The sequence below is a fragment of the Enhydra lutris genome, unplaced genomic scaffold (genome assembly GCF_002288905.1).
Source record: "Enhydra lutris kenyoni isolate GAN:26980312 unplaced genomic scaffold, ASM228890v2 scaffoldscaffold2, whole genome shotgun sequence".
NCBI lineage: Eukaryota > Metazoa > Chordata > Mammalia > Carnivora > Mustelidae > Enhydra > Enhydra lutris.
Window position 1 is genome coordinate 87,422,627 of NW_019154086.1, and position 25,719 is coordinate 87,448,345.

Here is a 25,719-nt window from a genome sequence, read left to right on the forward strand (position 1 = left end):
TTTCTATTCTTGCTGGTGACTTTTTAGGAGAAGGGCACCCTTGCACTGGAGCCTGTTGCAGCTCTGGCTGGATAGATGAAGGCAGCGTAGGAGATGGCTGGGTTCAACTCTTGGTAGGAAGCCTAGATTTCTGGGGCTGTGGGAACCAGGGTAACCCCCTCAGGGCATGGGTCCTGTGTGAGGAGGTATGGTCCTAGGTCTCTGTGAATATTGATTTTATTTGGTGTTGCCATTGGCTTACTCTTGGCCATCTTGAAGTTGGAGGTTGGCTCAGGCAAACTCTAGCCTCAGGGTTTATAGTTTTCTGATGGAAGTGAATGCCTTCTGTGCATTCTAGACTGTGCTTGCGGTGATCAGGGACCTTGTACCCTGGGAACTGCCAGAATTGCTGTAGAGCTCAAAGCTCTCTGGGTTTAATGTACAAAGGGAGGGGGCTGACCTACAGAACCTTTGCTCTTCCTCTTACTGCTGCATTAGGATTTCAAGGGGCTCTCCATAGAGAAGAGGGAGTGGGGCTGTGGGAGGGTAGGGAGTCAGGCCTGGGGGTGTGGTGGGGAAGTACTGGGAACCCACTGCCTCCATGTTTTCCTTACTGATCATGTTTATATCATGTACAAATAATTTGTATGTTGCTGTTGAATTGTAGGAATTTATATATTCTGAAAGTTTCTTTCATTATATGTATATATTTTTTCTTAATGTGTATGTAGCTTGTCTTTTTATTTTCTTACCAGTTTTTTGAAGTCTAAATATTTTAACATTGATGTTCATTGTCCTATTTTTTTTCTTCCATAGGTAGTGCTTTGACCTAATTTTCTTAAACTTTATAAAATTTTTTCCTGTGTTTTCTTTTAAAATGTTTTATTAGCATTTACATTGAGGTGTCTGATCTATGTAGAGTTTACTTTTTTGTGTGTTCTGAGATGTAAGAGTCAAGATTCATATGAAATAAATGAACCTTTGTCTTGTAGTTCGCTTATACTTCTGGATACACCAGAAGTGTTCTATTGCTGGTAAGTTATTCATTTACATCTTAATGGACCATTGAGATTTTTTTTTTTTCTGTGAAATTCACATTTGTTTCTTTGGGTTGGTTTTACTTTTTTTTTTTTTAATTTGAAGGAGTCTGTTATAGTCTAAATACTTTTTTTAATGTGTTTTGTATCTTTTCCCATTTCAGGAGGTCTTTTTACTCTCTTTATGGATCCCTTTCATGAACAGAAGTTTATTTTAATTTAGTCTCATTTGTAATTAGTTGCCTTGAACTTCCATACCCTGGTTTTTTTTTTTTTTTTTTTTTTTACGATTTTATTCATTGAGAGTGAGAGAGAGTGAGAGATCACAGAGGAAGAGGAAGAGGGAGAAGCAGACTTGTTGCTGAGCAAGGAGCAGGAGTCCAGTGCAGGACTTGATAACCAGACCCTGAGATGACCTGAGCCAAAGGAAGACCCTTAAGGGACTAAGCCACCCAGGCGTGCCCCCGGACCCCCAATTTACTACTTTATAAAGATAATCTCTTTTATTGCCCTCTACTGTTTTTCTTGTTTTACCCTAGTATTTAAGTCTTATTCCACTAGGATTTGATTTTACACCTTGAGTAGGTGGCCAAATTAACTTTTTCCTTCCGGAAAACCGACTTTATTGAAAAGTTCTTCTTTCTCCCCATTAATACTTCACCTGATGACAAAATTTTTTTTCTTGATTTTGGGCCTTTTTAAAGGAAAACAGGTCTCTGGGACTCTCGAAGTATTTTTTTTTTTTTATATCACTTTACTGAAGTTTGCATAAATATAACTAGGCATAAATTTATTATGTTCTATTGTATGGCTCTTATGCACTAAAACCAAAAATCAACTAATAACTTAGATGTAAGCAAAGCTAGAAAATTAGTTAAATTTAGATTAACAAAGTTAACTTGACAGATGGGAGTTTTTTACAGAAGCTAACTTAAGCACTTGCAGCTTCAACCAAGGACATTAATATATGTGTATCAGGACATTCTTGTAAGATATTATTATTAAGCTTTGGAAGTAGATTTTACTGCTGCTGTCATCTACATTACTTTTGTGACCCTGGTAGTCAGTTGATAGCCATTGTCTTAGAGTGGTGTTCTCAGTCTTTTTGTTGTAAAATCTTCACAGATGTACCTCCATGTTTGGTCACACTTTATTTTTGTCTTTTTATTTTTTGCTAAAGCTCTGTAAATGTAATTATTACAGAGTCTTTGAAGCAGAATGTTGAACTTAAAAACAGGTTGTATGGTTTAGTGCAAAGTGGAATATACTTCCTGCAAATAAGAGGTAACAATTACAGCTTACTTTTAAGTTAGTGCCCGATAAATATTATTTATTAAAACCCGTGAGTACTTTGCCTTGTGAACATATCTTGGGGCCTGGACAATCAAGAGGGTGAGATACTACTATGTGTTGTGATAACTGCTTTTGCAGACACTTTGAGATAGTATTATGTATTGGAGTAATAATGTGTTGTAATTATTGCTAGCTGCCTTAGGAGTTGTAGTTTCTTATGGTGAAGGTTTTAAACCTTCTCAAGTGTGTTGCCAAAAATATTTAGTATTTGAATGCATATTACAAACACAAAAATGTTGAGAATTATTGGGTAGAAAGATAGCATATAGGCCCAGCTATTGGGCAAGATTTCTGTGAGTTTGTCCGTTTTTGCTCTGTGAACTGTCAGTACATGTATTTAAATTCTTCACATTTGGGCTGTGTTGTACAGTAAAATTTGGCTGCTAATACGATACTGTGTGTTTGTACTTCCTAACTGGGGGGATTTTCTAAGGTTTAGTCTTTGATTTTCTGCCTTCCTTTGTAAGCTGTCTTTGAGAGATCATGTATTTTCTCACTCTATATGTTCATTAGTACTAAGTTTGTATATTCAAAATTAATTAAATGTTATACCATTAGATAAACTCTTGTTTCAGGTTTTCAGTTGCCTGTCGTACATTTATGCTTACTACTCATTCATCTCGTTATCATGTCTGTGCATTTAATTATTATTTCTTTGAAGCAGATTGAGAAGTAAGTAGTACCCAGAAAGCTTATAGTTTGGTGGTGGTGGGACACGTCAGAAATGCATATATGATATTCCAAGTTAAATGAAGTATTTATAAGATGTACCGGTAGGTTGAAGAAGAGGATCTAAGAATAGGAAAGGCTTTGTCGAGGAGGGCGTGGTTGAAATGAAAGGAAAGACTACTAGGTAGATTGACAGTATCGTTCTAGGTAGGGAAGTCCATGAACACGGGAAAACAAACAGAAGAATTTGGTGCCATCTGTTATCTACCAGTAGCTTCATGTGGCTAGATATGATATAATAAAAAATAAATATTTAGTCTTTTTCCCAGGTTCCTGTCACAGAGCCTGTAGAATCCTTGGAATTTACTGTCTTTTGTATGCTGATGAGTTAACTCCTTCTAAAACCAACCTCAGAAAACCAACCACTGTGATTAGAGGGTTGGAATTTTCAGCCCACTCCCTAGGCCAGTGGCCAGGAGAGGGGCTGTAGATTGAGTTCAGTCACCGATGGCCAAAGATTTAGTCAATCATACCTATGTATTGAAATCTCTAGTGCCTTCCATACTTTTAATAAGTGCTCAGTTAAAAAAACAAGTGCTCTGTTAATGGCAGTTCTAGGCAAGAACTTAGCATATATGGTTAGTTTTTCCCTTCCTAATTATTTTTGAGCCTTATTTCCTTAAAAATACAGAATTACATCACTAATGTATTGTTAGAATATAAAAATTGCTTTTAAGGAAGCTCTATTAATAAGGGTCCAATTTGGATATAGAAACCACACAGTAATTGGAATAGGTAAAGTTTAGTATAGGGAAGTATTCACCAGTAACATATGATTGGCTACAAAAATGTAAAGAAAACTAAAGAATAATGGAAGGAGTAAATTTGGGAGAGGTTTGCCCTCAGACTGAGTTTCAGTTCTTGCTGTAGATGTGATAGAAGTCCATTGGGTGATGGACATGTTTGCTGAGGTGCTGAAGACTGGGACATTGATGCAAATAGCTTTATAGGACTGAAAAAGAAAGTTGTTTAGAGTATATGCTTTATTAAACTTAGCACTATGTCTCGATGATTGGACTTCCTAATAGTCAGTAGGGTGCATTATGTCTGTAATGAGTATGACCACAAATTGTATTTGCTTTAACAAAGGAGTTAACTCAGGACACCTGGGTGGCTCAGTTGGTTAAGCAGCTGCCTTCGGCTCAGGTCATGATCCCAGCGTCCTGGGATCGAGTCCCACATCGGGCTCCTTGCTCGGCAGGGAGCCTGCTTCTCCCTCTGCCTCTGCCTGCCTCTCTGTCTGCCTGTGCTCGCTCACTCTCTCTCCGTCTCTGACAAATAAATAAATAAAATCTTTAAAAAAAAAAAAAACAAAGGAGTTAACTGTGACACGTATAGTTGTGAGGAATTATATAGTATTCTAGTTTGAGAGTTCTATGTAGAGTGTATTTATTTTATTAGTATAAGGGATTTTATTTTTGGACTCCCAAGTTCATTAGGAAAATTTAAGTGTAGAAACTAGAGATAATATGACGATATATTTTATTTAAACTTCAGATCATATAGTTCAAAGATACGATTTGATTCACAAAACTTTTGTTTACCCAGATGTTTTACAGAATAAGGCACTCTAATTTAAAAACATTGTCTATCCCAAAAGAATGGGATAGTTGGGGTTTTGGAATGCATATCCTCACAGAAACTATGTTTCATGGTGTTGGGTTCTTATTTGGCCTGGAAATGTATTTAACTCTATATGAACTTACAGTGCTGTGTAACAGTTTTTTTGGGGAAAGTGCATTTAGAATATCTGTTTATGATGTATTTCTGTTATCTGCTAGCTAATAAGGATGGGGGCTGCTATTAGGGACCTGGATATCATGCAGCTATTAGATTGATTGAAGAGTTGGGGTGGCAGGTAAGAAAATGGACTGAGGTGAGGAAAGGTGGGAAAAACCAACTATATCGATTGCTCTTAGCTACCTGTCTCTTTACTTTTCTTCTTCCTCTTTTTTTTTTTTTTTTTAAATTTTATTACACGAATGCTTAAGATCATTTGTGGCTCTGGGATTCTATAAAATGATAGGGAAAATTTTTCTAAAATCAGAAGTTCTGGAATATTTAAGCCTAAGTGTGAAATAGTAAATAATGAATAGTGAAAAATAGTAAATAGCGAAATAGTAAATAGTGAAAAATAAAAATGCATGCCTTCAGAATTATACACCCATAGAGGTATATAATTAATTTTTTGTACTGCTATTTCCAAAAAGATTGAGATAAGCCTTGACTCTATGATGCTAGAAGATACAGGATTACCCCAGCCATTATAGAGTTACTGTCTAGATTATTTGCAATTGAAAATTTCAACAAATTTTACTGTACACTCACATTCAAGTAGGGTTGATAAGACCAGAACTAGAAAATGAAGCTTTCTGTGGGATTCTAGATAGACTGTAAGAGGGTGTGGAATATTTGTTTAGTAAGTGGACCTGATTTATGTATACTTCTTGTTCTGTCTTCAGTAATCAGTTAGTATGTTTTTTCCTGTGGATGAGTTCAAGGCCTATGACCTGACTTACTCCAATTCATTTCTGCAAACTTTGCTATAGTTATTTATTCAGTCAATATTTATCAAGTGCCTACCACATGCCAGATGCTGCATTAGTTACCAGGAGCACATTGATGAGCAAAATAGTCTGTGCTCTCTTGAGACTTAGAGTCTAGTGGTTAACCATGGTGTATTATTGTAATCTGTGGTAAGTGCCAGGAGACCCTCCAACTTTAACAGAAGGAAACTGGTACGTAAATTTGGGTTGATAGATAAGGATAGAATGTGAAATAGATGGTATCTTTTAAAATCCATGTGATTCTAGCATAGAATTGCTCCCATACATTATTGGAAGAGCCTAGTGTGCTTTGAAGGTTGTTCCCAGTGTCCTCAATCTGGTGAAATATGTTTGTGTTTTGTTTTGTTTTGGGTTATATCGTTGGTAGAGGCAGAGGCAGGTTTGCGGCTCACAAAGAAGCCACATGAAGGACAGATTTATGTGTTTGGAATTATCTGTCTAGGAAGTATGGGGATTTCTTGTTATGGGAAGAGATAACATGAACTAGGACAGTTTAGTCTTACCAGGTAGATCCAGAAGATATTTGCAAAAGTAGCTGTGTGTATGGTCGTGTGCCTTAAAGGCAGTAGTATGATTAATCCTTTCATTGATAGGTGACTAAAATACCACATGGTGCCTAGCAGTGCTTTAGAGAATGTGATCCTGAAATTTAAGAATGCCTTGGGATTTTCTATCAGATTACGATTTTCCCCTCTTTTTCTTAAAAAAAACTCGAAAGTGTTTTTAGAGGTTATTCTAGGAGTTTGCCATTTTTTTCCCCCTGAAGATGGAAACCTTTGGCTTTCTTTCTTTTTCACTAAACTAGGTTTTATATGTATTTGGAAATTCAGGAGCCATTGACTGACTTGTGAATCATTTGCCCCTTAATGTAGAAAGTTTTACTGCCGTGTAGTTAGTGGTGCTCCACTTTTTTTGTGCCATTATTTAAGTATTTTACATAGACGATGGTATTGCATTTTTGCACTGAGTTTTCATTTTTCACTGAATCTTTAATCTCCAAAATGAAATATAGAGAAAATATGGAAAGGGCACAGACTGTGGAATTTGAAAAACCTGTTTTCATTCCTGTCTCTGTACTTAATAATCTCTTGAAGCCTTTGTTAGCTATGAAACGAGAGTAACTTTTTGGAGGGTGTGTGTGCGCACACATGTGTGCATGTGTGCTCATATTAAGTGAGGTTATAAACTGGAAGCACTCAAAACACTTGGCATACAGCAAGAACATAATAAATGCTTATCTTCTTTTTTTGGTCTAAGCCAGTAAGTGATTCCTTTTTTTTTTTTTTTTTTGCATTCTCAGTGTTACATATGCTGTATATTTACTGAAACAGATTTAAAACAGACCCAGCATTAGCTAGGTTCAATTGGGGAGGGAGAGAATTTCTGTAGAACTCTCTGAGTCTTAATTTATATTGGAATTACTGATGCTTCCTTTACCCAGAAGTGTGTATAGTACTGTATTTTGCGCATAGTGGGCACTTAAAGATGTAATCATGTGATAAAAATAACATTGAGGAAGGAATTGGAAGGTCTGCATGAAGTCTTGGCTTGTTAGCTTATTGATTTCTGTGGTGTTTGCAGTTGCTGAATTTCTTTGAACATTGTGTCTTGCCTTTCTTGGTCCAGCAGTGTGAACAGATTGCATCCTCCTCCTTATACTTTAGTATATAAATTCATACAAAAAAGACCTCAGAGCTCAGAAAATGAGCTCTGGAGAGGGAGTGGGTTGGATCCATCTTGGATCGAAAGTTGCTAGTCCAGGAGGAGAGAACCCATGTGCAGGACATTTTTAGTTGAGGAGCAGGGTGTCTGCAGACCAGAAGTGTGATAATTAGAAAGGTGCAAACCTTGAACGAAAGACCAGGGTCTTAATTACAACAGAAATAGCAACAAGAAAAACATATAATTGTAGGAAATGAAGGTGCAGGTTTTCAAAGACAGGAAAAGCACAGCTGGAAGATGCCTGTGACAAAGGAGAAAACCACAAATGCGATGCCTTCTGTGCCATAAACTTAGAATTTTTCTCATAGCTTACCTCTTCTGATCTCTCTCCCATTTTTTGCTAACCCAACTAAGAAAGTTTTTTCCACCTTTTCTCCTTCACACTCAGCCTTCTACTCCATCCCAGTCATTTTCTCTTCCTTATTTCATTTTCCATCAAAATTCATGAGATCATGAACTATGCTAGAGATACACCTGGATTATTTTTTTTTCTAAGATATTCAGTTGACTGTACTGTGAAAGATAAACAAAACATCAAATTACAGCTACAAGCTATAAAATTTCAAAGATGTTGCTTCTCTTTAATAAAATGCTATTTTATTAAAATTTAAATAATTTTAAATTTAAAAAACACACTGTCAGTCAACTCTTACCATAATAGGCTACTCCAAAAGTTAGTGGTATACCAAAATACGTTCATCATGTTCACCAATTTTCAGCTCGGTTAGGGTGGCTCTTCTCCACAGGTGCCTCATTCTTCTGGGGCAAGTGGGCTACCCAGGGTCATGTTCTTCTTAAGGAAGCTACAGAAGTTCAGGAGGGAAGCCCAGTCATGCAAATACATTTAATGTCTGCATGACTGTCTTTAATATGTCATTGGTCAAAGCATGTCACATGGCTAAGCCCATCATCAATGCAGCAAGGAAATTATCTGTCTAGTGGGAGGAAATTAAAAGTGGCAAAGGGTGTAGATACAGAGATAAGAGAATTGGGAGTCTAACATGGGCCCTTGTAATCTTTTCTGAGCTTTATTTTCCTGTTTACATTTTACTTGTAGTTGTTAGTGGGTATACTATTTTGTGTTCCATCATTTTAGCTTAATATGATTTTGTGAAGATAATCTATATAGGTTATATATTTGCTATTTAAAAATATGCACTTGTTTGCTTGACTCAAACTATGCCTCTAAGTCCATCTATATAAAAAATCATCTGAGATACTTATTAAAAATGCAGATCCCTTAGCCATCAGCCCTAACCCCTCTGGAATCACTGTCTCTGGGGCTGGGACCGAGAATCTTGTTTGTTATCAAACTCATCGGGTCATTCTTCTGCACATTAAAGTTTAGAACCACTTCCTTAGTGTGAGGATGTTTGTATTGTTTCCACTTTTCCAGCATTGTAAATAATAGCTGGTAATGTTTGTATAAGTGACTGATTTGGGGGAAGTGTTCAGTAGTCTTTCCCTGATCCATGACCAGGTAATTTGCAGTTGAGGGAAATAATGTTCCTTGTAAAGAATGGAGTGGTGAGATTACAGAGAAGCATATAAAATCTTCCAAGTTTTTTATGTTCAATAAAATGAAACCTTAGATAAGAATTTCTGTAAAATTTTTCTACATCTTTAACATTGTGATGTTTGGTATTGAGTAACTTAGTCATGGTTCCATTTGCTAGTTATTGGTACTATTTTAAATGAACATAGGGAAGTTGACAAGTTTGAGGAGAGTTCTTTTTCATCCCTAAGCTTGATCGTTTGATTTTTTTTAATCAACTATTTTATTTCTGGCATTTTATATGACCTTGTTTATATGCTATTATTTTTATTTTATTTTTAGATAGTCTTGGTTATTTCAGCTCTTTAATAAGGTTGTTGGAAATGAAAATTCATTGATGGCATGATGGATACTGCCCATGTTTATCTAATATACATTATTTGCTTTTCTTCACAAACAGAACCTTGATTTCATTTTCAAAGTGCCTTTTTGCCTAGCTGAAAAATATGTTTCCCAACCTTCTTTGCAACTATGAGTGGCCATGCCATTTTGTTCCGCTCAAGGAAGCTTTAAGTGGAAGTCACTGAATGGGTCTTCTTAAAGCAGTCAGACTGTTTTGGCTTATGCCCTTTGTCTTGTGCCCTTCCCTTTATCCTCCCTGGAACTTGTACCGGGTGCTTGAGGAGGAGACATCGAGAGACAGACGTTTGATGAATGTCACATATAAGAGTGTTCAGTGGGAAGACAGAAGGAGCTTAGGTCTTTTTTAACATGTAGGAGGTCTTATCAAATCTGGATTGCCCACCTCCAGTCTAATTATGTTAGGAAAAACAGACACTGCAGTATGTTGAAGCTACTATTTAGATGGGACTCTGTTACATGTAGTTGAATGTAATTTCTAGCTTATACATGTGGTTTCTATAAAAGATATTTGGATGACGGTTACCTCAAACCTGATTTTCAGTTTGCTTTTTATTTTTTTTATTACATTTTGTAATTTGTTTAGGACCCTTCAACTCTGAAGGTGTATTTGTTATGCATATTTAAATTGTCCAAGTATGTGGGGCGCCTGGGTGGCTCAGTGGATTAAGCCTCTCTGCCTTCGGCTCAGGTCATGGTCTCAGGGTCCTGAGATTGAGCCCCGCATCAGGCTCTCTGCTGGGCGGGAAGCCTGCTCCCGCCTCCCCGCCTTTTTTCTGCCTGCCTCTTTGCCTACTTGTGATCTCTGTCAAATAAATAAATAAAATCTTAAAAAAAAAATTGTCGAGTATGTTTTAAAATGCACATTTTACGGTTAGAACATTAACATCTGTATACAGAATATCTTAAAACCTTATAATAAAGTAATTTTAAATTTAAAGTTGCAAGATAGTACAAAGAACTTCTACAACTTTTTTTTTTTAACTATATGGGAGTAAATTGCAGATATAGTGCCCCTTTGAAATTTAAAATATTTCAGGTTGTATTTCCTAAGAAAAATAGATATTTTCTTACATAACTATAGGGCAGTTATCAAATTCAGGAATTTAATATTAATTCAATATTATTACTAAATAGTTCATATTCATATTTCTCCAGTTATCCCAGGAATGTCCTGTATAGCATAGTGTTAGATGCAGTTTGTTTTCCCACATTTGATTACCAGGCCTTTTTTTGGTCTCCTTTAATCTAGAAACTCACTCTTTGTCTTTTATGACATAAGCATTTTAAAGATAACAGAGTAATTACTTGGTAAAATGTCCCTCAGTTTGGATTTGTCTGATGCTTCCACAAGATTAGATTCCAGTTATGCATTTCGGGCAGGGGCACCATAGGTGGTATTGTCATCTTGGTGTATCCTACAATATCAGGCAGCATATGCTGTCATTTTATCCCAGTATTGGTAATATTAAATCTGATTATTTGATCGAGGTGGTATTTGTCATGTTTCTTCATTATAAAGTTATACTCTTTCTCCCTTTATAATTTGTAGGAATAGAGTTTGAAACTATGTAACTATTTTATTTTCCATCAGATTTTTACCCCCTAGTTTTATCATCTGTTGAGGATTCTTGACTGGTTTATTACTGAGATGAATGTAAAACGTTTTCAAGAAAGATTTTAGCAGGTTCTTTTATTCTAGTGATGACTTCTTTTACACTTCATTTCCATTGAGCTTTCTTTATTTCGTGGTGCTGTCTTACAGTTTTAGGGAACTTGTTTAAAGAAATAGGGAGATGTCGGAAGGAACATGGTTCTTAATTAGGGAGGTTCAGAGCAGCATTTGATAGTGGAATCCCATCCCTTTTTCTCTTTTCTCTCCAGCAGAGTATAATAGATCATGAAGACCAGCAGATCTGAAGCAAATGGGGGCAAATGATTAATTCTGTTTGGGATCTTTTAGGACAGATTAGAGAATGAGATGATCTTCTTTTTCCTCAAATAGATCTTAGGATCACCATCTTGTAATATACACACCTAGTATGTGGTTTGTCCTTTGGCATGTCTTTTTTAGACATCCTAGGGAAATGGATGCTGGCTGACCCTAGGAGCAGGGGGAGATGCTAGAACTGCCAGAATTTCTCATTCAGTGGCCTCAGCCCCTAGTAAAAGTAGCCCAGTGGATACAACTGTTTTCCTTAATTCTTCTTAGGCTTAATCATTGTGCATATCACTCCTTTTCTTGTTGGGAGGAATAGATTAGGCGGTGAAGAATGGGCCAGAAACTCTTAATTCAGTAAGATTTCTTGGGAAGTAATAATAGAAGTTCCCTTTTGGAAACAGGAGAATGGTTAATCTCCCTAAAATAGTGAAATTTGTTGAGTCTTTGTCAAGTTCTATATTTTTTTGTTTTCTATTCTAGTTTATTTTGTGTTTTCTGTTTTTTTAAACCCATAGATCATTTATTTTCTTATTCTTGTATATTTTCAGATTTTAAAGTGTATTTCGGTTTTTCTTCTCTAGCACCAGCAGACGTTTTTGAATCAGCTGAGAGAAATCACTGGGATTAATGATGCCCAGATACTGCAGCAAGCCTTGAAGGTATGGCCTCTGTTCTACGGCATACAGTTTAAGTTACACCCTCACCTCTACTGCCTACCATATATGAAAGGTTTTTAGTTACATTTTGTGGTATAGTAATAGAGATATAGGAAAGAACTTTCATAATGTAAAAGCCTTACTTAGGCTGTGATTCTAAGCATGTTAGTTTTCAGCAGCCTAATGTTCCAAGATACCTTGAAGTGACAGATAATCTTTCTCTGTATGGAACACTTCTCACGCAAAATGAAAGGATATGAATCCAAATGCGATGGCTGATTGTCCTCAAGAGCTATGATGTTAGAGTTTAAATGGGGGTAGAGAGGGGTGCAGTAGAGAAATACAGGGAGGAAGAAGAGGAGAGAGAAAATTGATAGAGGGTAAGAAACTTACATTTTTTCTTTCCAAGGAGAAATAAAACTTGGCTAACATTTAACTAATTGCACCTTAAGAACATTCAATAGCAAGCTGGTTAGTATATGCAGTAAGTAAAATGCATCATTTTGGTTGCATTTTCTGATGTTCCCACATTTCCACGCGGAGAAACCCAGATGAGTCAAATCACAGGGATATGTCCACTGGAAAAGATCAAGGGAATAAGAGATGTTTAAGAACTAGAACTGCAGGGGCACCTGGGTGGCTCAGTCAGTTAAACCTCCAATTCTTGATTTCAGTTCAGGTCATGATCTTAGCGCAGTGAGATCCAGCCCTGCCTTGGGCTCATTGCTCAGCAGGGAGTCTGCTTGAGCTTTTCTCTCTTTTCCTCTCCCTCAAGGGCGCAGCCCTGCCCCCCCCTCAGATAAATAAATCTTAAAAAAAAAACTAGAACTGCATTTTAAGGTTATTTCTGTATTGCTGCTAAAGGCTAACAGCAATCTAGTATTCTTGCTCTTGCAAGGCATACATAAAACTTGAGTCCTTTGGAACTTGCTCCGTGAGATGAGTTTAATTTTGTAACTTTTGGTTCTGAGCCAAAAGTTCTTCATTTGTTTCTAGAAATAATCTTATCTTTCAGATGATTATACTCATGATAATAATAACTAGTGGTTATTAAACTCCTATAATACTAGGTGCTATTCAAAGTATTTTATGTGGCTCATGTCCTCCGGGGAACCCTGTTGACAGAGGAGCTGGTGTGTGAAGAGCTGGAGTACGAACCAAGCAACCTGATCCTGGGGGGCCACACTACTTTTCCGATTTTACTCCAAGCTTCATCTTTTTTTTCTATCAGGAAAATGATGAAACAGTACTGTTCAGAGCATTAATGCAGGGTTTATGAAGCAACTGTTAAGTATTTGGAGAGGAAACAAAAATGTCAGACCTCAATTTATGACCCAGTCACTCCAAGTCTGTTTTCAGAAAGTGCCTTTACCATTCTGTATCTCTGAGTGTGAGGCTATACCCATTACCTTGTCAGGGCAAGTTTGCGGAATTCACACTTTTCTTTTTTTTAACTTGGGAAACATGTAGAATATGTTTAATTAAATGAACATAAAGAGTTAATCAAATGACCTGTTGTCCACGTTTTCTTTGAGGTAGGTTGTGTGCTATAGTTTTTTTGTTTTGTTTGTTTTTTTAACTTTGGTTTCCATTACCACCAACTACTGGTAGTGGGAGATCAGTACACTTAAATCTTAACTATTACCCAGTATAACTCTGTAAGATGTTTAGTAATGAGTTGACTTTCTCAGTAATATACTGACAAGGAATCTACTTTTGGGAAACACATCATTGATTGATTTCAGTACTTCTATTTTAAGAATCTATTTTTAGCCCTCCAAAGTAAGTGATCTTCAAGTTGTGGAAATCCCTGTTATATTCAGTTTATTATTATTATATGAGGTAGTATATAAAAGCTCTTAGCACATTTCTTGGCACATATTAAGTGTTCGATAAATGTAGCCATTGTTATTGCACATTACAGCTCTTTTACTTATCTAGCTATAGATTATATTATGTTGCTGCTGAGTCTTATAATGTTTACAGTATAAAGTTTAAAGCAGTGGTGCTTTTCTAACTGCACTTTTACTTTTTTTCTCTCTTCCCTGACTAACGAGAATTGGAGTTGGGGTGGGTTGGGGACCTCATTCTTCTAGTTGCTCAGGTTTCAAATCTTAGAATCATCCTAATCTTTCTCCTTCTGTCACCTCTCACGTTAAATGTGATAGCAAATCATGTTGGACTCTCTGCTTTAGCCCTTTCTCTCCTATAGTCTATTCTCAACACACAGCCAGAATGAGCCTTTTAAAATGTAAGTCATACCATGTCATTTCTGTCCAAAACCCTCCACTGGCTTCCTATTATAGTCTCTGTGTTTGCTAAAGTTCATGAGGCCTGCATAGTCTAGGTGTTCTGGCCTTCTGTTACAAAGATCACTTCACTATTAATATCTGGGTTTCCTAATGTTATTTCAATTAGCTATCCCAGAGCTACTGTTTTATTTATTATTAACTCTCCAGAGAATAAAGACATAGAACTCGTCATGTCTCTTCTTATTTTGCTGATATAAAAATCCTTGGTTTTCTAGCATCTGTTTTCTTTTAAATTAACTTCAGAATAATTTTGTCCAGATATGCTTTTGATGAGAATTATGTTAAATTTTTATGCTTAGTTTGGGTAGGATTGTCATCTTGACAGTATTTCTGTCTAGTTCTGTGCGTCTGTCCGGACTACCAAGCTTCAGAATGTTTTGGCTGTTTCCTCCCTGCAAGTCTGATATTTGCATATGTTTGCCTCTAGGTATGTGTTCAGCATCCATATTAAAGTTTATAGTTGTTCTTTGCAGAAGTACTGTTTCAAATATTCATTCTCATCCTTTTGTATAGCAAGTTCCAAAAAACATTTTTTGGTTTATTTATTTGTTTAGAAATATAAGTTTTGTGATTGACTTTGGTTAAGGAGAAGCGAAAGTAATGAGAAACTAAGAAATTATAGAATAGATTCTTACATTAGTAGTCCTATTAGAAAAAGGAATTACTATTGATAGAATGTACTTTGTTTATGATCAGTTTGTAAAATTAGGATCACATAGAATGATTTCAAATCTAAAAGTGATTTTTGCTATTTAAGTATTAGTTGTTATGGAGAAATTTAAATAAATCGTGTAAGAATGCATGGAGTTATTCCAAAATGTTTGATGTTCCATTCTTGATATTTGAAGGATAGTAATGGAAACTTGGAATTAGCAGTGGCTTTCCTTACTGCAAAGAATGCCAAGACCTCTCAGCAGGAGGAAACAACTTACTACCAAACAGCACTTCCTGGCAATGATAGATACATCAGTGTGGGAAGCCAAGCAGACACAAGTAAGTTTACTTCTCTTTCTTAATATTTTAATAATGTAATTAAAAACTTTCCTTGGGAATATATTTTGTTTAAGCAGAGGTGAAGGATAAAGAACCACTTTAACCTTGGTTCTTTTTAGTGTAGTTGAAAAGAGTGTATGTTTTTATTAGCTGCATTATTGTTTTCTCCATTTCAAATGTGAAAGATTGTACTTGAGTTATATATCCTTTCATAGAGCATTTCATTTATTATTCATTGTTTTGAGATACAGAACAGCTATAGGGATTTCTCATGAAAGAAACAAACATTTCCAGGATTTTAAATGGGCACAGACATTTGTTTTATGATTTTAAATGTTGGTAGAGGCCTTAGTATTATTTTTGAAGGTAAGCTATTGTTTCTAATTACTGATAGGTTTACCACTTAACAGAATTTCCCTTCCCTAAACCCTCACCCCTCCCCAAAATGAAGATTTTAGAATAAAGTTTTATTACCATGTAATAAAGTAAACACAATCACACAGACATATACACATATATACATACATAAGGAAAGTTTTATGTGGGATTCTACTTTTTCTTTATAATGTGAATAGTTCATGCTTGTATGTAGCACTGAATTTTTCAAAATATGTTTAGTTACCTCTATATATCATTATGATGTAATAACTGCACTATATAAAATATATTTATTTTATAAAATGATATTTATTTTTATGCGTTCTGTGTTTGAAAAGTTTGGTTACTAACTTGTATTTGAAGAGTATCTGAATTTTTTTTTTTTTTTAAAGATTTTATTTTTTAAGTAATCTCTGCACCCGGGCTGGGGTTTGAACTCAACAGCCTCCAGATCAGGAGTTGCCTGCTCTACTGACTGATTCAGTCAGGCACTCTTCTGATTTTGTTTATAGACTTTCTCAGAGTTAAGAAACAACTAGGAAGAACACATTCATATGGTTGTTTGTAACTGTTATCAGTAAATATTATTTTAATGTTTGTTGATAAAATACTTCAAATTTTCAGGATAATTTAAATATTTTTGTTTACAAATTTGATCTTATGTGCCAAAAGCTGAAATATTCCTACCTCACATAGGTAATATATTGGTGATGAAAAGTTTTATATATGTGAGACAGACGTAATTGTTTATGTCTACATCCAAGACAAACTGGTTTGGACCCTAGCTGTATCTCTGACTTCATTTTCTACTGTTTTTCTCTTCTTACTTCATAAAATTGTGATAATTCAGGGTGGCTTGGGGTTCTTATTGACCCAGTGCTATTTAATTTCTTTGTTCTTTACACTTGCTGTTCCTTCTGTGTGGAATCCTCTCTAGCCTTTACCCCCAGCTTAATTACCTCTGGTGTTGTAAGACTTAGGTCAGGAGCTTCTGGCTTTAGAATAATTCTCCTTGCTTCTAGGTTGGAGTAAGTGCTTCTCTAGCACCAGGGCTTACTTGGGTCTTAATGAGTACTGTGTTATTTTGAAATTATTTGCTTATGCCTTTCTTGCTTACTAAATGGGAAGCTTAACAGGACAAAAGACCATTGATGTACCTATCATCACACTAGAATAGTTTGCATAGTTTCTCAAAAAGTGTTCATTGAATTACTTTAAATAATACACAAAAAAAGCTGTTTCAGAACCAATGAAAAGGAATGAGGTTGAGAAGCTTGTAAGAAGTAAGAAAAAAAGAGAAGTGGTATAAATAGTGGAGGAAATAGAGTGTGAAAATAACATCTATCTTTTAAGTTTCTGAGACTTGGGGGAAAATGAAATTAGATAGAAAAAGGAAAAAAGTTTTCAACTGAAGTCAGCTGGTTAAAGTGAAGGAAACAGGAAGTTGACTAAACATGGTTCACTGTTCTAGTGGAAAGGATGACAAGATTTTAGACTGATAGCTGTGAATTTTTAACATAGATGGTTGACTTTGTGACATGAAGTATATATATAGGTAGGTAGGGGAATTAGGATTTGTAAGACTTTTCTAAATAAAAGAACATGTCTTATTTGCTCTGTAAAGTCAGCAAGTATTGTTTAAGCCAGATGTTGACACCTGTTCAAGACTTTTGACAAGGAATACTGAAAATGTTATGGACAAAAGAGGTATGACTAGAAGCTCTTAGGGAGAAGGCAAACCTGATTTCAGAAGGTGTGTGTCCCATATGAATGATAATTAAAAATTGTGTGTGTGTTTATGTGTGTAGCTCTTGAAAAATACTCATCAAGTAATTTTTATAAGGTTTATTTATTTGAGAGAGAGATCGCATGCCCATGCCTATGCGGGGCAGGGGGAGGGGGTAGAGGGAGAGGGAGAGACAGTCCCAAATGGACTCTGCATTGAGCGCCAAGCCTGATATGGAGCTTGATCTCATGAGATCACAAGATCATGACCTGAGCTGAAACCAAGAGTTGGTCGCTCAACTAGCTGAGCCACCCACTTGCCCTTTATTAAGTAATTTTATATTTCACTTTAAAAAAATGGTAGAGATACGGAGTTTCTGATTTCATTACAACCTGATTATCATATTGAGCTAATTGTGTGCTATTGTGGTTTCTTTGTCAATAAAATGTGCTATCCTTCTCACCAAAGTGCTAATTTATACTTAGTAATTCAATAAGTTGGATGGTGTGTCCATAAAGTTGTTTGCAGATTATTGAGAAAAACCCTTGTAAAAATGTAATGTGGTGATTGTATTATAATAGTACCAAACTGTGACAAAAATACCTGATGAGGTAACATTCTTTTCCATTTAACAAATTTGTACCATATTTCATAATGTTCTAAGAAGTACAGTTGCCGTTAGGAAATAGATTCAGCATTGAAATTTGGCAGTGTCACAGTAGTGTTACATGGTGTAAAAGTGAGAAAGTAAGGAGATGTCTTACAGGCAACAGATTTTTTTTAAGTTACTATGTTATTGGTCTTAGGAAGAAATGGAGTCTTTTGTGTATTTTTAATTGGAAGGAGTGGTAAAACATGTGAGGAAGAAAGATAGGAAATAATTACAAATATATATTCAAACACAGGCCTCTATTGATAAAAGTATGTAAGTGCTACTGGAGTCTGGTGTATTGGAATGATCAGAGTATGAGCATGTTCTCAAGGGATTTTTCTAGATATAAAGATTGTTTTTGAGCATTTTCTCCATTTTATATGAAATACATTGTTATTTGAAAGTTGACCGTAGTTAACTTAATTTTTCAAATGTGGCATGTATTTTAATTAAGAAAATATTTTTTTTATTCCTTCTAAGTATCGAGTCTCTGACAACCAGGGCTAAAACATAAAACCTTGCTGACTTTAAGTGTGCCATCTATTGGTTATGGTGCTGAGAAAAAAAAAAAATCTATATTTTGAAATAAGAGTCTCTAATGCTAAATACATAAGATTCCTTGTTGATATAAGCTCCTTTAGAAGGGATAAAATACATCTTTTTTTAATGACTAGAAGAGGTTAGCTTTTGAAGAAATATAGAAGTCACATTTGGGGGTTCTGGGGAAATTTTCTGTTATGCATAGCTGGATAGGTCAGAAGATATAACTATATCACTTTGTTTAAAGATTTTACACATATTTGTGAACCTTCACTTAATATTGAAGAAGTAATTACATTTTTAGTACTTAGTGGGACTATGATTGTCCTTTTTACCTTTCATTCTTGAGAGAAAAAGAAAACATTTCAAGGAAAGCTTATACTCTGCATAATAACAAATTAAGTAGTAATGTACTTGGTGTCTTTTTATTGCATTTGTAATTTTCCATACTCTGCTGAATTCTGAGGAAATCATTTGTTTGCCTAAATGATTTGTTGTAATATTGGCTAAAATTTTAGGCATCCTTTTTCACTACTTGGATCTCTTGTCTAGTTTGGATATTGTGAATTGTCAAATGAATGCTTCACACCTCCAGCTTAAGTTGGGAGTAAAATTGTGTTGGAGTTATGCTGTAAAAATACTAATACAGAACGGACTAGGAAACAATCCAAGATGTTGCGATATCATAGGTATATACTTAATAGATTCTGCTAAGTTTTTGTGTCATGGCAAAATCTGTCATAGACATGACCATGCGAGGCTTTTGCTCAACTTGAAATCAAATAGTTACATTCTTTCTTTCATGACCATTAAATTCTTTTGAACTTTTTTAAAACAGGAAAAAAACAGTATATGCCCACCAGAACAAGATGTACTACAATTGAGCAATCAAAGTATGGATCAAAAGATGAGAGGGATTTGGGTAGGTAATTTTAACACAGAAAGTAATGCCACATATTACTGGCATAAGTTTTAGAGAAATTGGTATAACACATCAGAATGACTGTTAGGTGTTTGACCCTTTACAAATTTAGAATCAGAGTATTTTTTCCCCCCCAAAAGGAATTGAATTAGTAGGTAAGGATTGCATAGAAAGTGAGAGGTTCTGTCTTAGAACTCTGCTCTTAGATTGCTTGGCCAGCCTCACAGTGATTTAAAGCTCACGTGATAAATAGAGCCAAATCTGTTACATTCATCTCTGCTAAGGGTAAATTGCTTATGCTGAGCAGTTTAGGATTTTATTAATTGAAAGCCAGTATTTTTCCCGTTGTTCAAATGTGGATAGAAAAGCAATTAATGCAAAGGAAGTTAAATTTATTTTTCCATAGAGATTTCTAATGCATAAAACTATTTTGATGATTCCCCAAAAGTCAAGGTTAACCTTAAAAATGAGATACTACAGTGGCGTGGAAGTTATTGTAACCAGTAGTATGCAGATATGTTAGGCTTCCACTCTATTCTAAGTGTGTACTTAGAATTCTGTTAGACATGTACTGCAAAATGATTTGTGTAACTTTATGAATTTTCTTAAATTTTATTGCAGGAATGATAGCCATGGGCTATAACTTTTGTTGACTAATACTGAATGTTTAATTTTTTTTCACAGTCCAAGTTGGAAAACCGTCAAGTCTATGACAAAACTCTGGAACAGCTCCTTTACTATTCACTTCCCTTTCCAATGCTGCCATTATAATTTCAGCAGCTATTATTAAAAACAGAACAAGATCTTTTAGAGCTGAGCTGTTCTGTATAGTTGCCTATAGTCACATGCGGCAACTTAGATTTAAATATAACTTAAAACTAATGCTAAAACTTAGTTCCTCTGTTGCACTAGACACATTCTCAGTGTTCAGTAGGAGTCTCATGTGACTAGTGGCCACCAGTGTTGGATAGTGTAGATTAATAGTATATTTCCATCATCACAGAAGGTTTTTTCGGACCTCACTGTTGGAGAGAATCTGAGTTCAGCAGTGAGAAGATTGGAAAAGTTGGAACATCTTAAGAGCTGACTGGGAGCAGAGGAGAATGGGGGAGTGGGGTGGGAAAAAAATTTACATTTTGTATATCTTCTTGCTTTTAAGTACTGTTCTTCTAACATGATACTTTATGATGCTATTTGTCCTTTCACTACTAGAAAAAATTATAGGTGGATAAAGCATATATCCTTAAGTCTTTTAATTAATGCCACTCTGAAGATGACCCACTCATTTTTATCTCTATTCCATAGTCTAGATTTAGCCTTTATTTGTTTAACAAATATTTACTGATTGCCTCATCTGTATCAGGTAGTTTTCTAGGCCATTAGGAAACAGAGTCTCAGTTTATTTAGGGGAAAGACAGTTAACAATAAATAAATAATGTCACGTAGTAGTAGGTTCATGAAAAACAGAGGAGGGTAAAGGGGCAGAGGGTGACAGGGATGTGGTTGTATGTCAGGCAGGAGATACGCCAAGACAGAAGAGTCTGTTGGGGAATGACCTCTTGGATGAGTTCATATTTATACAGACATCTGAGTGACATTAGGGAGTAATCCTTGTAGGTGTCCGAGGCAGGTGCATCCCAGGCTATGCAGGAGGATATTTGGCTCAAGAGATGAATGGTGTGGATACAGCCGTGGTGAAGAAAGTTAGTGAGGGTGAGAGTGGTCGGTTTCTTTTTTTTTTTTTTTTTTTTTTTTTTTTAAAGATTTTATTTATTTATTTGTCAGAGAGAGAGCGAGCACAGGCAGACAGAATGGCAGGCAGAGGCAGAGGGAGAAGCAGGCTCCCTGACGAGCAAGGAGCCCGATGCGGGACTCGATCCCAGGACACTGGGATCATGACCTGAGCCGAAGGCAGCTGCTCAACCAACTGAGCCACCCAGGCGTCCCGAGTGGTCGGTTTCTTATTCCTCATCTGTTGACCATCCCTTTGTTCATATTTGCCTGTCTCAAGGGCATCCTCATTCTTCTGGTGGCCTAGTGGTTTTTCTTCTTCTTCTTCTTGTTTTTTTTTTTTTTTAAACAAGCTCTTCCTGATCTCCCAAAATAATCATTTAGTTTGCAGTTCTGTCAGTTTTTGCATACTTTTCCCTTCAGTTGCTCTTGCTTGGTATTTTTTATTACAGCTCTTGTCAAACTCTTATCAGCACTCTTAACTCCTAAAACCCCAAGCAGTTCTTTCTACTCATATTATTCCCCTGCCTAGAAGTCTTTGCTGTGGTAAATATAAACTTGACTTATTGGGGCCGGGGGGGAGAGATTTCCCTTAGGTTTAACCCTATGTAGGTAAGGAAAACAATGGAAGAACTTTTTCTTTGTCTCCTAAAATCAGAATCTTTACATCTGTTGTTTCAACTGTATTGTGGGCTAAATTGACTTTTGTAAACTAACTTTGAAGTCTCCTGTCATTTTAATATACGGTTTTTATGGGAAAATGAATTAGGAGTTATAAATAATGCATACATATAAAGTCTAATTCCTGGTTAAGTTCATGGCTGCCTATATTTTAGAGTAAGCAGAGAAATGTTTCATAGTTGGTATTTAAGTTTTACTCAAATGGTAGTCCTTTGGAGAGTGGAAGATTTATTAGGGCGAGTGTTACGTTTTGGTGTATGTTACAGAAAAAAAATGTCTTAATTTGGGCAGACTTAAAAATGATGGAGGCTTTTGTAACTTGAGATTTTCTATAGTGTTATTCAGCTAACACTAATACATTTGTGCCCTTGAGTTGCGTTCATGTTAGTACTAGGGGGAGGGTTGATTGAAACAAAGTTTGGTGTTTCACTGAGGTCTTCTCTCAGTGAAATTCATATATTATGAAATTCATATATTATATGAATATAAAAATATTCATAATACTCAAGTATTTGGATGGAATTTTAAAAAGTATAAATTTTTATAATTGAAATTAGAAGTTGTTTCAGTTGTTAGAAATTATTTATAGCCAAGTGTGTTCTCTGTTCCTTTTTGAGTATAAGTATATAAGAAAGTCATAAAGGGCTAGTTCTCACTGTGAAACAAATAGTTCATTACATGCTTCATATTATAGGAGAAATCGTTCTAACTCTAGAAAAAGAAGAAACTCATGTTTAACCATTCTATTGAAATAACATTTCATTTGTTAATATTTGGTCTTAAATTCATACATTTTTGGTATATGAGTAGGTTATAATAATCTTTGAGGATTGCTGTATTGTTTTAAATATCCTATGGAAAGAAGTTTTATGGAGTAATGGGAACATCGTGGAGAAAATTATTGTAATTAAAATGAAATTACAAATAATAAATAAACCTTCTCCATGGCTTTAAGTAAAAAGTCCACCTTTTCAGTTAAGGACCAAATAGTCTCTGATCAGCCTATCATTCTAGCATTAAAGAATACTATTGCTTGCTTCTTCCTTTGCTTACACTCAAAATACTTCTGACACCAGATGCGTGAATTTTTTTCTACACCTGACTGATTCTCCAACACTGGCTGGGTATCCTGCAAGTCAATTCAGTTGTGACATTCTCTACCAGACATTAGCTTCAGATTCTGTAAGTTAAGGGCTCTCCGTCCCACAAGACTGCCCCCCACTTTAGATGCCTGTCACAAGTAGTGGGTCCCCAGGTTACCCACACTTCTGTCTGACTTGGCTACAAATTGGGGGTTCCCACTACCTCCTCCTCGAGTTTGATAATTTGTGATAATAGCTGATAGAATTCAGGGGAACACTTAATACATGAACTGGTTTATTGTATCAAAAGAATATGATAAAGGATGCAGATGAACAGCCACATGAAGAGGTACATAGGGCAAGGTCGGGAAGGGTCCCAAGCACTGGAACTTCTGTCTCATGGAGTTGGGGTGTGCCATCCTCCCAGCATGTGGCTATGTTCACCAGCTCGGAAACTCTCCGAACCCCGTACTTTAGGGACTTATGGAAGGTTCATCAGGTAGGCATGATGCATTATTAACTTAATCTCTAGCCCTTCTTTCCTCCCGGGAGAAAAAAGTTCCTCTTAAAGTTCCAAGCTTCTCATCTGGGTGTGGTTTCTCTGGTGACCAGCATTCATCCTGAAGCTATACGGGAGTCTACCAGGAGTCCTCTCATTAGAGCAAAAGGTGCTCCTATCACCCAGGAAATTCTAAATGATTTTGGAACTCTGTGTCAGGAAATGGGTCAAAAACCAAATATTAGAAACTTGCCTTACTCTTTGAATGGATTTACTTATGCATGATTTTATCATACTATGGGAAAAGATTTCATTCTAAATGTTGGAAGAATGTCTGCACTATAAAACAATTCAAAATTGTTATTATCACTTGCTTTCCCCAGAAAAGCTTTTAGGTGTTGGGAAGATGTGTGCATAGTAATAGAAAAAAGTTTTCCAAAGTTACCATTTTTGCTTGAAAAGTCCACATTATTCATTGGCAACACATACTTTCATTTGTTCTCCTTTAGATGACAGGCTTACTTTGTTTATTCTCGAAAAATATCTGCCAAATTCTGAAGTTTGAGAAATCCTAGCTTGTGATTCGTTAGTTCCGAGAAAAAAAAAATCAGCCAGTTTAACTGACTTGCAACTCAAGCATTGCACTAGTGTTTTCTCTTGAGTGAAAGCTTACTTTGGATGCAGCAGATGTACTATGCATACTTCCTGTTTTGTCATATAGAATGAAGAATACGTAATTCAGTGTTTGAGATTTAATAAGATAAAATCCCCCCCCCTTTTTTAGTAGTGAGTATGTGTGGTTGTAGTACAGTGAATTGCCCAGAGAAGTTGGTGCTACTGCCTTGATTTGGGCAAAGATGCTGTTGTTTTGCATCATCAGTGCAGATATGTTGTGGGAGAAAAGGCGAATAACATCTTGTGTTTTTATGAGAATATCTTTTACTTATGGAACCCCCTTCTGTCTTAGGGTCATGTGGGAATACCCAAGGCTCCACTGACCACTCTTGGAGATCGCTAGTGTAGAGGAAAGATGTAATAGAAAACTTAAATTTAAAGTCCGTCTACCATACCATTCTTTGTTCTTAATGATGGTGTACTTCATTTCTCACAACTTCAGTTATTTATGAAATAGGGTTAAAAACACCTTGCCTTGTTTTTTGCTTTTATGTTGCTTAAGTTAGAATTAAATTATGAAAAGCTCTAATTATAAATTGCTACTTCTAAATGCATTTCTACTCTAGCAGTTCCTTTACTTGTCAGACATGAAACAGTAAACACTCCGGATAGTTTCAAAGAAGAAATTTAATACAGGGGATTAGGTTCTTAAAAAAAGAAAAAAATCACTGGATAGACTGGAAGAGGGATCTCTGGCTCAGCCTTGGGAATTGATTCCCAGATTCTTGCAGGACTGGTCAGCCAGGGAAGCTGCTCGCTCTGCCACTGTCAGGAAGGTAGTGAATCAGGAGGCTGCCTCTGGGACCGCTGAGCTCAAGAACATACTTCTGGAGCTGCAGCCCAGAGAACAAGCATGCAGGATTAGGTAACTGCCATTGAGCTGTGCCTGAACATTGGTATGCAGAGTCTAGTTGCCACTTCTCTCTATCTCTTGATATCCCCGAATCTGGAAATTGGACACTGGAATGCTGTGTGGAACAACCTGTATCCGTTCAGTCATGCTGGAGAAAATAGCCCAAAGCAGCAGGATAAAGGCTTCCCCCTCGCTTCCACCTTCTGTGTCCCCTGTTAGTGCATCTAGCTGGTGGAACCTAAATTTTATTCAGAACTGTAACTGTAAGTGAATTGGGAAACTAGATGTGTTTTTTGTTTTGTTTTGTTTTCATCTTTCTACATTCTGTGGTTGAAGAAATCACACTAAGAGGATGAGGGAATGGAGTCTGAGGGCTAATTAATCATATCCCCCAAACTGGTTTTTCTGCTTCTTTCTGATTTTCAAATTATTATTATTATTATTATTATTATTATTATTTTACTTATATTGTTCTCTCTTTACTCACTTGAGTTCTGGTCATTATTTAATAACCAAGATAGTTCTCATTTTTTGAGGCGCATTCATGCCTCTCTAGTCCTAGCCGCTTCATCAGTTTGGAAGCTGGCCTGGATGGCTCCACCTGGGAGACATCCGTCTACAGATGTGATCTAGGCGGACTTGGGTCTTGTAAACAAGACTTAGGAAACCTTTGGCCTGCTGGTGTATGTAGGCATGCTCCATCATTTCAGTTACCTTGCTGTGTTCCGTTCTACATTTTACTTGACCGAATTTTTTTGGACCCTACTTACTATAT

At 36.1% G+C, this 25,719-nt stretch overlaps 1 protein-coding gene across 2 annotated transcripts in view; it reads left to right on the forward strand.

Moving 5' to 3' along the window:
• LOC111148491 (ubiquitin specific peptidase 25) overlaps positions 1-25,719 on the forward strand; it is a 134,071-nt gene that overhangs the window by 13,206 nt on the left and 95,146 nt on the right. For both annotated transcript variants that reach the window (XM_022505076.1, XM_022505086.1), the window contains exons 2-3: positions 11,826-11,903; positions 15,061-15,205. In XM_022505076.1, the coding sequence (XP_022360784.1) occupies positions 11,826-11,903; positions 15,061-15,205 (223 nt within the window). The remainder of the gene's footprint in view (positions 1-11,825; positions 11,904-15,060; positions 15,206-25,719) is intronic.